The 13556-nt window shown below is 41.7% G+C and overlaps 1 protein-coding gene across 15 annotated transcripts in view; it reads right to left on the bottom strand.

The window, feature by feature from the left end:
* LOC137026841 (neurofilament heavy polypeptide-like) overlaps positions 1-13556 on the bottom strand; it is a 34571-nt gene that overhangs the window by 4914 nt on the left and 16101 nt on the right. For 14 of the 15 annotated variants that reach the window (XR_010895931.1, XR_010895932.1, XR_010895933.1 and 11 more), the window contains 3 exons: positions 4026-4064; positions 3760-3801; positions 2994-3035 (listed from right to left, as the gene is read on the bottom strand). Coding sequence is in view for 6 of the 15 variants with exons in the window: in XM_067394383.1 (XP_067250484.1) it covers positions 2994-3035; positions 3760-3801; positions 4026-4064 (123 nt within the window). In the remaining 9 variants the exon portion in view is untranslated. Of the gene's footprint in view, positions 1-2993; positions 3036-3759; positions 3802-4025; positions 4065-12658; positions 12684-12940; positions 13293-13556 lie in introns of those variants that run through there. The other variant, XR_010895939.1, reaches the window with a different exon arrangement.

Raw genomic sequence — 13556 nt, 5'->3', positions numbered from 1 at the left:
AAAGTTTGGAACCACTAAGATTTTTAATGTTTTTAAAAGAAGTTTCGTCTGCTCACCAAGGCTACATTTATTTAATTAAAAATACAGTAAAAACAGTAATATTGTGAAATATTATTACAATTTAAAATAACTCTTTTCTATTTGAATATATTTCACAAAGTAATTTATTCCTGTGATGCAAAACTGAATTTTCAGCATCATTACTCCAGTCTTCAGTGTCACATGATCCTTCAGAAATCATTCTAATATGCTGATCTGCTGCTCAAGAAACATTTAATGTGTACAATTGTACAAAATATTTGTGTACAATATTTTTTTTCAGGATTATTTGATGAATAGAAAGTTCAAAAGAACAGCGTTTATCTGAAATCTAATCTTTTGTAACATTATAAATGTCTTTACTGCCACTCTTGATTGATTTAATGCATCCTTGCTGAATAAAAGTATTAATTTCTTTTATTTCTTTTCAAAAAAATAAAAATTCTTACTGACCCAAAACTTTTGAATGGTAGTGTATAATGCTACAGAAGCTTTGTATTTCAGATAAATGCTGTTCTTTTGAACTTTCTATTCATCAAGGAATCCTGAAAAAAAAGAACACAACTGTTTTCAACATTAAAAAATAATCATAAATGTTTATTGAGCAGCAGATCAGCATATTAGAATGAATTCTGAAGGATCATGTGACACTGAAGACTGGAGTAATGATGCTGAAAATTCAGCTTTGATCACAGGAATAAATTACTTTGTCAAATATATTTAAATAGTACACAGTTATTTTAAATTGTAATAATATTTCGCAATATTACTGTTTTTTACTGTATTTTTAATTAAATAAATGTAGCCTTGGTGAGCGGACGAAACTTCTTTTAAAAACATTAAACGTGGCAGCAGACTGATGGATCAGAGTGATTAGAATCTAGTTTTTGAACGAAGCATGTTCAGCTCTCGAGGGAGCTTTCTGATGCAGTCGCTATGCTTGACTTGGGGGAAAATTGAGCGTCTGCAACCTGCAGTTTGGGTCCCGCAGCCGCCATAGGGGCAAGGTGGGATTGAATGCGGCGGTTGTAGGCAGAGCATGGGAGGAGTCTGATGGTAAGTCCTTTCCCTTTCAGACTCTTCCTGCTAGATCTATTTCATGTTGATTTCCAATCTGGTTGATTAAGGTGGAATGTTTAATTCTGAGGAATTGGATGCAGAGTGAGTTGAGGCAGATGTATTAATAAATCTGCCCCCTTTTGCTGTCCGCACACAGTTGAAGGTTGTACAATCTCCTGAGGCAGACCTAGCCATCCGTGGCACATAGCAGACGGCCAGTGAAATTGTCGCTATAGTTGCCATGGGGATGCATCTGTAATAAGGAGGAAAAGAAATTCCTCTTCCTTGATGCTTTGATGTCAGAGCTATGAGTCTCAGGCAGCAGCTTCCAGGAGATATGTCCCTCCCTTGCGGTTTGTGAGGGTAATAATCCCCTCTCCAGCCTGAAAAATGCTGAAGTTGGGTTTTGCCTTCATGGACCTTCATGATAGGCAGAGTATTGACTGTTGATGTTAATGACAAAAAGTATTTTACTAAATATGTTCTGCCTTCTGATAGATTCAAGAAAAAAATAAAAAACAACATAAAAAACTATTTGACATCTAGTCTTGATTTGGTTACATTTTTGAGTTGAGGATGTTTTCCTTTCAAAATGGTGTCCTCAATTTTGTGAACATATTGGCTGATGTTATAATCCAGGTATCACTACCTATAAGACTAGATGGTGTTTAAGGTGAAGCTGCCTCCCCCAGAGACTGGGGTCCCTTAAGCCGGAAGCTCCTTTTGGGTATCATTGGGTTGAAGCTGCCTCCCTCAAATATTGGGGTTTTTCTCTCCAAGCAAGAAGCTCACCTATAGGAGGCAGTAGTGTAATGGTTAGAGAGTCTGACTTGTGACCCAGAGGTTTTGGGTTCGAGTCTCAGTACCTGCAAGAAATGTAGGTTGGACTACATCTGCAAGTTTACTGAATGAACAGTTCTCTCTTCCGCTCTCATTACCCACAGCTAAGGTGCCTTTGATCAAGGCACCAAACCCCCAATCGCTCCACGGGTGCCACAGCAAAAATGGCTGCCCACTGCATGTTGAGCTCTTCCAATTCTTAGAATCCAATGGGAATGGCTTTTTCGACCGAAGTTTGCAAACCCTTTTTTTTGTTGCAGGGCACTCTCGGGACTGCTGGAGTCTTGAGATCAAGGTTAGATGGTGTAGATAGTGTAAAGTAGAACCCCCCCCTCCCCCTTCTGGGATTTCTTTCAGTGGGGGTCCTCCACCCCCTATGAGAGAGCTTGACGTGATTCCTGGAATCCCATTTCTGAGACACGTATGTGTAGTGATGTAACTCCCCTTAATTAGCGAATCTTCAAGGTTTAGTGTGGAGAAGAACTCTTCCCCATTATGGGATTTCTATTAGTGCGGGATCCTCCGCACCCTGAGTAAACTGAGGCTAATCTCTAGAACCTGACAAGAAGTGGGATCTGAGTTCGGAAATGTTGTGACTCCAGCATCTAAGTCCGTTAAAGTCCTTATTTAAGGGTCTAGTCACAGTCAATCAATCCCTTCAGCTTGGCGTAGTGGACATTTGTTCCCCATAGCACCTTGTCAGTGTGAGTTCCCATTCGAATGGGAATGTTTCAGTTACAAATGTAACCATGGTTCCCTAAGAAGGGGAGCGAGAAACTACATCTCCTTGCCATGCCTTGGGCTTGCGTGCTTACGTCTCCTTTAGACAAAGAAGTTGATGACGTGTACTACAGGTGCCCTCTTATACCCGCGGTCGCACCAGTAGTGACGTCACGGACTGTCGACGGCCAGTGACATTGCCACATTTAAACACATGCTTCAGACACTGGTCATGCTGATGTTCCCATAGCATCTTGACAGATGCAGTGTCTGACATTTTTTCTTTAATAGCCAAAATTATTCATCAATACAACACTATAAATCTGCTGTCTTACTTGCTGTCTGGTAATACGGTCTCCTCCTGGAGGGGCTTTGAGCTTCATTAAGAAAAAGAAAGACACAATTTTATTTTTACAGTTTGTAGAGCTGAATTTATGACCATTAAACCATCGCAAGGAAAATTTAGAAACTAAATGAAAACTAATTGGAAGGAAATAAGTTGATGTGCCAATGTGGTGTTAGTTATGTTTATTCATTTAAAACAAAGTAAATAAATAATAAAATTAATCTTACTTTAATATCTAAAATTATGCATCAATTTAGTCACGTTCACACAACAGCAGAATACGTCAGTCCAGTATTTTAGTTCTTAATGCGGTTCTTAATTCTATAACCAAACTCACACCCACAAATTTTCAGGACTCACAACCGCATTTTTGGAATGTTTGCATTGTGTGAACGGAACCGTACTGGACAACTAGTTTGTCACGTCATACAGTGCGAGAGAGCCGCTCTGCTATGGTGTTTTGTGTGTGGTTTCACTTTCGGTAATTTACCGTTGAATTTGAACGTTGCTCCTCCCGAATTTTGTTAATAAAACATCATTTAATATTACATTGGTCACTGTCGTTATGGTTACTAGTAAGAGAATACGGGCTTGACTCTCGTTGCACGTTCATACAGACAGTGTTCCAGACGCTACTGTAAGTTTCTGTGTGAACAAGACATTTCAAGACTCACAACTCTAAGTAAATGTGGTTGTCAATCCCAAAAACTGACAGTGTGAACATAGCCTATAACACTATAAATCTGTTGGCTTACTTGTCATCTGGTAGTACGGTCTCCTCCTGTAGGGGGCTTGAGCTTCATAAAGATAAAGAGAGACACAATGTTTTATTTATTTATTTATTTTTACAGTTTGAAGAGCTGAATTTATGACCATTAAACTATTACAAGGAAAATTTAGAAACTAAATGATAACTAATAAGAAGGACATAAGTTGATGCGCCAGTATATGTAATAAATAAAATAAAATTCCTCTTACACCCATAATTATGCATCAATACAACACTATAAATCTGGCTTACTTGGCATCTGGTAATACGGTCTCCTCCATGGGGTTTGAGCTTCATTAAGATAAAGAGAGAAACATAATAAAATTGTTTTATTTTTACAGTTTGAAGAGCTGAATTTATGTCAATTAAACTATTACAAGGAAAATTGAGAAACTAAATGATAACTAATAAGAAGGAAACAGGTTGATGCACCAGTGTGCTGTTAGTAATGTACATAAATTAAAAATAAATAAATAAAATTAAATTAATCTAATTTAATACCCATAATTATACATCAATACAATAGTGTTGTCACGATACCAACATTTTGACTTCGATACGATACCCAACTTAAATATCATGATACCGATACTTAAACGATACTATGGCAAAAACCTAAAACAGCAGAAAAAGTCAATATATTACATATGATAGAACTTATTTCTTCACCAGTGTGCAGCTGATAATTCTGGATTTGAGCTTCATTGCCATGAAGTTAGAGTTAGATTTAATATAATTTTTAATGTTTATTATTTTAATGTAAATGTTTTGCTGTTATGCTTTGTTTTTATACATTTAGGTGTTTTTGACAGTAAGATATTGTAAAAATGATATTACTGTAAATAATTAGAGCAATGTTATTAAAGCATAAATTGGTTTAAAATAACTGTATATACCCTTCACATATTTATGTATTTTTAAATTAATTTTATTTTTGCAACCAGATATCACTTATTAAACTTACACTCAATAACACACCTCTGCGGAGTTCCGCCTGCACAAGTAAAATAAATAAATAACACTCATTTAATGTTTGAGAGCATAAACATAATGCTGGTATCACATTCATTAACCTGTCGCTCTTTAAATTCTTTGTACAAATCGGGATGTTTGACGGCAAGATGCTTTTGACTCCCTTTACTTGCGTTATTTTGTAACATCTTTTGCAGACGGGCTTTGTGGTGTCCGTGGGCTTGCCCTGACTGTCGGCAATGTAAGCAAAATAATGCCATATTTCACTTCATGCATCTGCTTTCTCAACAATTTGTGGACGGTCTGCAAGAGCACCTGTATTTGAAACCATACCTCTCGTTTCTTCACCATAAAAGCCATTGCGCAGTTGAGAGGAATAAACACGCACTCAATGTGCCTTAGAAGCAGCGCGCTGCACGCACACTGCCCCCTGCTGTCGCACATTAGGAAATACTGCTGGCATTTAAAGTACCGGTACTAATAAAATTTATAACCGGACCGTTTTTAAAAGCAGGGTATCGCGATACCTTTCTAGTACCGGTATATCGTGCAACACTACAATACAACACTATAAATCTGCTGGCTTACTTGTCATCTGGTAATACGGTCTCCTCCATGGGGTTTGGGCTTCATTAAGATGAAGAGAGAAACATAATTTTCTTATTAATTTTTAATTTATAATTTTTTTGTTTGTTTGTTTTTTGTTTTTTTACAGTTTGAAGAGCTGAATTTATGACCATTAAACCATTGCAAGGAAAATTTAGAAACTAAGGGTGCGTTCACACTTGTAGTTTGGTTTGTTTGGTTCATTTGGTCCTGACCAAAAAAACAAACAAAAAACATTTAGTCCTGGTCTGATTAGCGTTTAGATTAGCAATTTTAACACCGAACCAAAAGATAACGAACCTAAAGGCATAGGGATACATTCATAACCTGATTAGTCAGATTTTATGACGTATTGCCTATTTTGAGACGGAACGTAATGAACATCCAAAATAATGCTGTATGCTGAGGTAAATGCGCTTGTTGTTGTGTGTGTAGCCTAGCCTGACTACGTCAGTGTCACGGTTCGCAGATCCACTGTGTCATTCTGTTGTCTGTGTGTGGGTTGTGGGGTGTGTCACCTGATTGTTCTGTGTGGGCGTCACCGCTGATTACTGATCAGCGGCAGCTGTTGCTTATTAGACCTTGCCTATTTAACGCCTTGTCTTTCGTCTCATGTTTGTCAGATCGTTGTTGTTGTAGTCCTGGTGTTGTCCCGTTGTTTCTCGTGTTTCTTGTTCCTGGATTGGATTCTAGTCGCTGTTCCCTGTTCCTGTCTGTCTCGTTGGATTACTCGTTCTGGATTTCATGCACGGATACTCACACGGACACACGGACTCACCATTCAGGACCATCATTCATCACGGACACTTTATCGCCCATCGAAGTCCCTGTGTTACCCCTCTCCTGCTGTCTGTGTTGCTGCTGTGTGTTTGTCATCTACTTACCTGGCGTGAAGCTCTATTAAAGAGATATTAACTTGCATTTGTATCCAGTCTTCTTTTCCGTGACAGAACGATCTGACCAACTATGGATGCAGCAAGTTCAGCAGCTATCACGGAGTTCATCAACCACAGTATTGCTCGCATGGATCAGCAGCAGGAGAGCATCTCTTCCACCGGACGTGCTGTTCAGGCGTTGGTAACACAGGTGTCCGAGCTCTCCCAGCAGCTGCAACAACTTCGTGCTCCCACTGCGCCACCCCCGCCGCCTGTTCCCCCACCATCACCAGAGCAGAGAGACCTACCTGAGCCCCGCCTTCCCGTCCCACAGAGCTATGCTGGTGAGCCAGATTTTTGTCGAGCGTTTCTTAACAAGTGTTCTCTTCACTTTGCTCTGCAGCCATGCACCTTCGAGAAGGAAGAATCTAAGGTAGCGTTTGTTCTAACCCTCCTGACCGGAAAGGCGGCACTCTGGGGAACGGCGGTGTGGGAAAATCAAGATCAATGCTGCTCCTCGTTCCCGGCGCTCTCCGCCGAGATGAGGAGGGTGTTCGACCGTGCGGTGGCAGGAAAGGAGGCCGCCCGTCAACTCACCGCCCTGAAACAGGGCAACCGCACGGTCGCCGACTATACCATTCAGTTCCGCACCCTCGCGGCGGAGTGCCGGTGGAACGAGGAGGCGCAGTGGGATGTGTTCCTGCATGGGCTGGCCGATCGTATCCACCGTGAAATCTACGCACTGGACCTACCTAAGACCTTCAATGGACTGGTTGAACTCGCTCTACGTGTGGACTCTCGTTTACAGAGGTTAGAGCTTTTAGACGAATCTGGAGAGAAGCACAGCGGAGGCGGCAGTCGTTTTTCCTCCGTGGTGGATACGGTCGGTCCTGTTTCCGATCCTGAGCCCATGCAGGTGGGGAGAGCTCGGCTTTCCCGGGAGGAGAGAGAGAGGCGGAGGTCCCAGGGTCTCTGTCTGTACTGCGGGGCGTCAGGACATATCATCAGGACCTGCCCGGTAAAAGACCAAGCCCGATAGTAAATTCGAGGCTACTATCGGGCGGGATCTCCGCTGAGAAGTCCTCGCCAGCCACCCTCCTCCCGGTAAGACTGAGATGGGCAACGCATAACATCACCTGCGACGCACTTTTGGATTCTGGGGCAGAGGGCAGTTTCATGGACATCACGTTTGCACGACAACATGGAATTCCAACATCACCCCTTGAGCACTCCATTTCTGTCAACGCACTCAATGGACAGTCTCTTTCCAGTCTCTCCCACACTACGGATTACATCACCCTCGTCACTTCCGGTAACCATTCAGAAGAAGCACAGTTCCTCCTCATGGACACCCCTCACGCACCTGTCGTTCTTGGACACCCCTGGTTCACCAAACACAACCCTCGCATCGACTGGCAACTCGGAACTATCACTGAATGGAGCACCCAGTGTCACAAGTCTTGTCTATTGTCTGCTTGTCCCACGGTGTCTGTTTCTGTTTTGCAGGATGAGGCGGTGAATCTGTCTAACGTGCCCAAGGAGTACCTTGACCTGAAGGAGGTGTTCAGTAAGTCCCGAGCTGCTTCTCTCCCTCCGCATCGTCCCTACGATTGTGCAATAGACTTAGTTCCGGGTAAGTCTCCGCCTAAAGGCAAGTTGTACTCTCTATCTGTTCCCGAGAGGGAGGCCATGGAGAAATATATTTCTGATTCTCTGGCAGCCAAGTTCATCCGCCCTTCCTCATCTCCAGCGGGGGCGGGGTTCTTTTTTGTGGGGAAGAAGGACGGGTCTTTGCGACCTTGTATTGATTATCAGGGAGGGGGAAGAGTGGAAGACCGCTTTTAACACCCCTAGAGGGCACTTTGAATACTTGGTCATGCCCTTCGGGCTGTCCAACTCGCCCGCGGTCTTCCAGGCACTCGTCAATGACGTGTTGAGAGACATGGTTGACCAGTTCATATATGTCTACCTGGACGACATATTGATTTTTTCATCGTCTCTCCAGGAGCATGTTCAACACGTCAGACGAGTGCTTCAGCGGCTGCTAGAGAATGGGCTTTTTGTCAAGGCGGAGAAATGCGAATTTCATGCACAATCTGTTTCTTTCCTAGGGTACATCGTCTCGTCTGAGGGAATTCGCATGGATCCTGACAAGGTTAAGGCTGTGGTGGATTGGCCAAGTCCAGATTCCCGTAAGGCCCTACAGCGGTTTCTGGGGTTCGCCAATTTTTACCGGCGTTTTATTCGCAATTTCAGCCAACTAGCCGCACCTCTGACCGCTTTGACCTCCTCCAGAACGACCTTCAGGTGGTCAGATGCAGCCGAGGCTGCATTTGCCAAACTGAAGGGCCGCTTCGTTTCGGCCCCCATTCTGATAGCCCCTGATCCTTCGCGTCAGTTCATGGTGGAGGTCGACGCGTCAGAGGTGGGGGTAGGTGCAGTTCTCTCCCAGCGTTCTCCCTCAGATAACAAGATGCACCCTTGCGCGTACTATTCTCATCGTTTGTCTCCCGCTGAACGCAATTATGATATTGGTAACAGAGAGTTGTTGGCAGTCAAATTAGCGTTGGAAGAGTGGCGTCACTGGTTAGAGGGTTCAGGGGTACCCTTTATCGTTTGGACTGATCATAAGAATTTAGAGTATATACGATCGGCTAAAAGACTCAATTCCAGGCAGGCTCGGTGGGCACTTTTTTTCGGTCGTTTTGATTTTACTCTATCGTACCGCCCGGGCTCCAAGAACATCAAGCCCGATTCTCTTTCTCGCATTTTTGATCCCTCCGAACGCCCGTCTACTCCCGAGTGTATTCTTCCCGAGACATTAGTGGTCTCCACTCTTACATGGGAGATCGAATCGAAGGTCCTAGCGGCCTTAGAAGGGGTAACGCCTCCGCCCGCATGCCCACCGAACCGTTTGTTTGTGCCGGATGAGTTAAGGTCCTGCGTCATCAAGTGGGGTCATTGTTCTAATGTGGCTTGCCATCCAGGGGTTAATCGAACCAGATTTTTGGTCAAGCAACGATTCTGGTGGCCAGGTATGGCTCGCGACATTCGCGATTTTGTTTTGGCTTGCTCGGTCTGTGCTACTGGTAAGACTTCCAACCGCCCTCCAGATGGGTTACTCCACCCGCCGTCTGTCCCTTCGAGACCCTGGTCCCATATCGCGCTAGATTTTGTGACCGCCCTCCCACCCTCCCAAGGGTATACGGTTGTTTTGACCGTTGTGGACCGGTTCTCGAAGGTGACCCATTTTATACCCTTAGCCAAATTATCCTCTGCTAAGGAGACAGCGGTTACTGTCATTGATCATGTCTTCCGGCTACATGGCCTCCCGGTGGATGTGGTTTCTGACAGGGGTCCCCAATGTGTGTCCAAATTCTGGCAAGAGTTTTGTAAGTTACTGGGGGCGACGGTTAGTCTTTCCTCTGGGTTCCATCCCCAGACCAATGGTCAGACCGAGAGAGCCAACCAGGATTTAGAGCGAATGTTGCGATGTTTGGCATCCAAGAATCCTTCCTCCTGGAGCCAACAACTCTCTATGATTGAGTACGCTCACAACTTGTTACCAGTGTCTTCTACGGGCCTTTCTCCGTTTGAATGTAGCCTAGGTTACCAGCCACCTGTGTTTCCCAGTCTGGAGTCCGAAGTTGCGGTTCCCTCTGCCCACGCCTTTGTCCAGAGGTGCCATCGCACTTGGAACAGAGCCCGCGAGACTCTGTTGCAAGTGAGGGCGCGCACCAAGGCTAAGACCGATCGCCACCGGTCAAAGCCACCCGTATACGTCGTTGGTCAAAAAGTGTGGCTTTCTACTAAGAACATTCCACTCCGCTCCGTTGCCAATAAGCTTGCTCCCAAATTCATTGGCCCGTTTACTGTCACTAAGATCATTAGTCCAGTGGCAGTCCGCCTCAAATTGCCTCCGGCGTACAGGAGGATTCATCCCGCCTTCCATGTGTCCAAAATCAAACCAGTTTTTCATTCATGTGTCACCTGATTGTTCTGTGTGGGCGTCGCCGCTGATTACTGATCAGCGGCAGCTGTGGCTTATTAGACCTTGCCTATTTAACGCCTTGTCTTTCGTCTCATGTTTGTCAGATCGTTGTTGTTGTAGTCCTGGTGTTGTCCCGTTGTTTCTCGTGTTTCTTGTTCCTGGATTGGATTCTAGTCGCTGTTCCCTGTTCCTGTCTGTCTCGTTGGATTACTCGTTCTGGATTTCATGCATGGATACTCACACGGACACACGGACTCACCATTCAGGACCATCATTCATCACGGACACTTCATCGCCCATCGAAGTCCCTGTGTTACCCCTCTCCTGCTGTCTGTGTTGCTGCTGTGTGTTTGTCATCTACTTACCTGGCGTGAAGCTCTATTAAAGAGATATTAACTTGCATTTGTATCCAGTCTTCTTTTCCGTGACAGTCAGACTTCCTACTTCCGCTCAATTTAATTTCGCTTCTGTACTCAGTCTGATACAGCGTCAGAGCTTTCTGTTTGCCTCCAGTCTGGAAACAGCCGGGCCAATCAACGAACAGAGGGTGGGCTGAGAGCCGTGACGTAGATGCTAAGCGCCGAGTTTTATATTGTAGGTTAGAGAAATCGAAAACCAAAATGACCGCGGAAATGGGAAACGAGACACGGGATGCAATTCGCTCTGTTACAGAGAACATTCAACTCTTTTTCAAACTGAAGCCAGAACAAGAAGAGTGTTTGATAAACATTTGTTTTATCATGTGTTTACAACAGGTTTACAGTTGAAGTTCAATCATAGATTTGAGTTCGATGCATGATGTCTGTGCTTCGATGCAGCTGTACAGGCGCATAACATACGTCATAACTAAACGTATCTGATTGGCTTACGGGTAACCAATGATTTTAAACTTCAGACAAGGGCCCCCTAGCGAGAGAGAAAACACTTCTCTATTATGCCATTCCAGACTCTGTCTACGAAGCAAAGTGAAGTAGCAGAGTCTGGTATTACCAGGCTATGTGTAGCCTGCATGTGATGGTATTTTGGCCAGCTGGGAACTCGTGAAGAGATTATAAAATGTGTAAAGGAGTCAAGACAGTGGCGAGAGTCCCTCCGTCACACACACAAACAATCCGCTGTGTGGAGACACGTGTCTGATGCCTGTGATGGGCAAACTCACGATTATGATGAAAAAATTATGCTCACACAAATCTTGCTTTAATACCCAAATTTATACATCAATACAACACTATAAATCTGCTGGCTTACTTGGCATCTGGTAATACCATCTCCTCCATGGGGTTTGAGCTTCATTAAGATGAAGAGAGAAACATAATTTTATTATTACTGTTTTTTTGTTTTGTTACAGTTTGAAGAGCTGAATTTATGACCATTAAACCATTGCAAGGAAAATTTTGAAAATAAATGATAACTAATAAGAAGAAAATAAGTTGATGTGCCAGTGTGATGTTAGTACTGTAATGTTCATTATTTAAAATAAATAAATAATAAAATCCATCTTACTTTATTACCCATAATTATGCATCAATACAACACTGTAAATCTGTTGGCTTACTTGTCATCTGGTAATATGGTTTCCATCTGTATGGGGTTTGAGCTTCATTAAGATAAAGAGAGAAATCATAATTTTATTTTTTTATTTTTAACAGTTTGAAGAGCTGAATTTATGAACATTAAACTATTACAAGGAAAATTGAGAAACTAAATGATAACTAATAAGAAGGAAACAGGTTGATGCACCAGTGTGCTGTTAGTAATGTACATTAATTAAAATAAATAAATAAAACAAAATTCATCTTGCTTTAATACCCATAATTATACACAAATACAACACTATAAATCTGGCTTACTTGTCATCTGGTAATACGGTCTCCTCCTGTATGGGGCTTGAGCTTCATTAAGATAAAGAGAGACACAATGTTTTATTTATTTATTTTCGCAGTTTAAAGAGCTGAATTTATGACCATTTAACTATTACAAGGAAAATTTAGAGACTAAATGATAACTAATAAGAAGGAAATAAGTTGATGTGCCAGTGGGATGTTAGTAATGTTCATTTATTTAAAATGAAATAAATAAATAATAAAATTAATCTTACTTTAATACCATAATTATGCATCAATACAACACTATAAATCTGTTGGCTTACTTGTCATCTGGTAATACGGTCTCCTCCTGTATGGGGCTTGAGCTTCATTAAGATAAAGAGAGAAACATAATTTTATTATTATTGTTTTTTTGTGTGTAATTTTTACAGTTTGAAGAGCTGAATTTATGATCATTAAACCATTGCAAGGAAAATTTAGAAACTAAATGATAACTAATAAGAAGGACATAAGTTGATGCGCCAGTATATGTAATAAATAAAATAAAATTCATCTTACACCCATAATTATGCATCAGTACAACACTATAAATCTGGCTTACTTGGCATCTGGTAATACGGTCTCCTCCATGGGGTTTGAGCTTCATTAAGATAAAGAGAGAAATCATAATTTAATTTGTTTTTTTTATTTTAACAGTTTGAAGAGCTGAATTTATGAACATTAAACTATTACAAGGAAAATTGAGAAACTAAATGATAACTAATAAGAAGGAAACAGGTTGATGCACCAGTGTGCTGTTAGTAATGTACATTAATTAAAATAAATAAATAAAACAAAATTCATCTTGCTTTAATACCCATAATTATACATCAATACAACACTATAAATCTGGCTTACTTGTCATCTGGTAATACGGTCTCCTCCTGTATGGGGCTTGAGCTTCATTAAGATAAAGAGAGAAACATAAATTTTATTGCTATTGTTTTTTATTATTATTATTTTAACAGTTTGAAGAGCTGAATTTATGACCATTAAACCATTGCAAGGAAAATTTAGAAGCTAAATGATAACTAATAAGAAGGAAATAAGTTAATGTGCCAGTGTGATGTTAGTAATGTTCATTCATTTAAAATAAAAAAATAAAATTCATCTTACTTTAATATCCATAATTATGCATCAATACAACACTATAAATCTGTTGGCTTACTTGGCATCTGATAATACGGTCTCCTCCTGTATGGGGCTTGAGCTTCATTAAGATAAAGAGTGAAACATCATTTTATTATTTCTGTCATGTCTAGTTTAGTCATGTTCTGATTGGTTCATTGTCTTGTTGTGTTTCTGAGTTCTGTTCTGTCATTGGTTTCCTTGTTCCTTGTGTCACTTGCCCATTGGTTGTCTTAGTCAAGAGTCAAGAGTTGGTCAGGTCATGTCAAGTCAAGTCCAGTCTGCTCATCATTAAGTTTACTTATGTCCAAGTCAAGTGGCTGCTTTGTTTGTTTGTCACTTTATT

Source organism: Chanodichthys erythropterus, chromosome 9 (assembly GCF_024489055.1).
Source record: "Chanodichthys erythropterus isolate Z2021 chromosome 9, ASM2448905v1, whole genome shotgun sequence".
Classification (NCBI taxonomy): Eukaryota; Metazoa; Chordata; class Actinopteri; order Cypriniformes; family Xenocyprididae; genus Chanodichthys; species Chanodichthys erythropterus.
The sequence above is the reverse complement of the archived record's forward strand: the minus strand, read 5'-3'. Positions and strand labels throughout refer to the sequence as shown.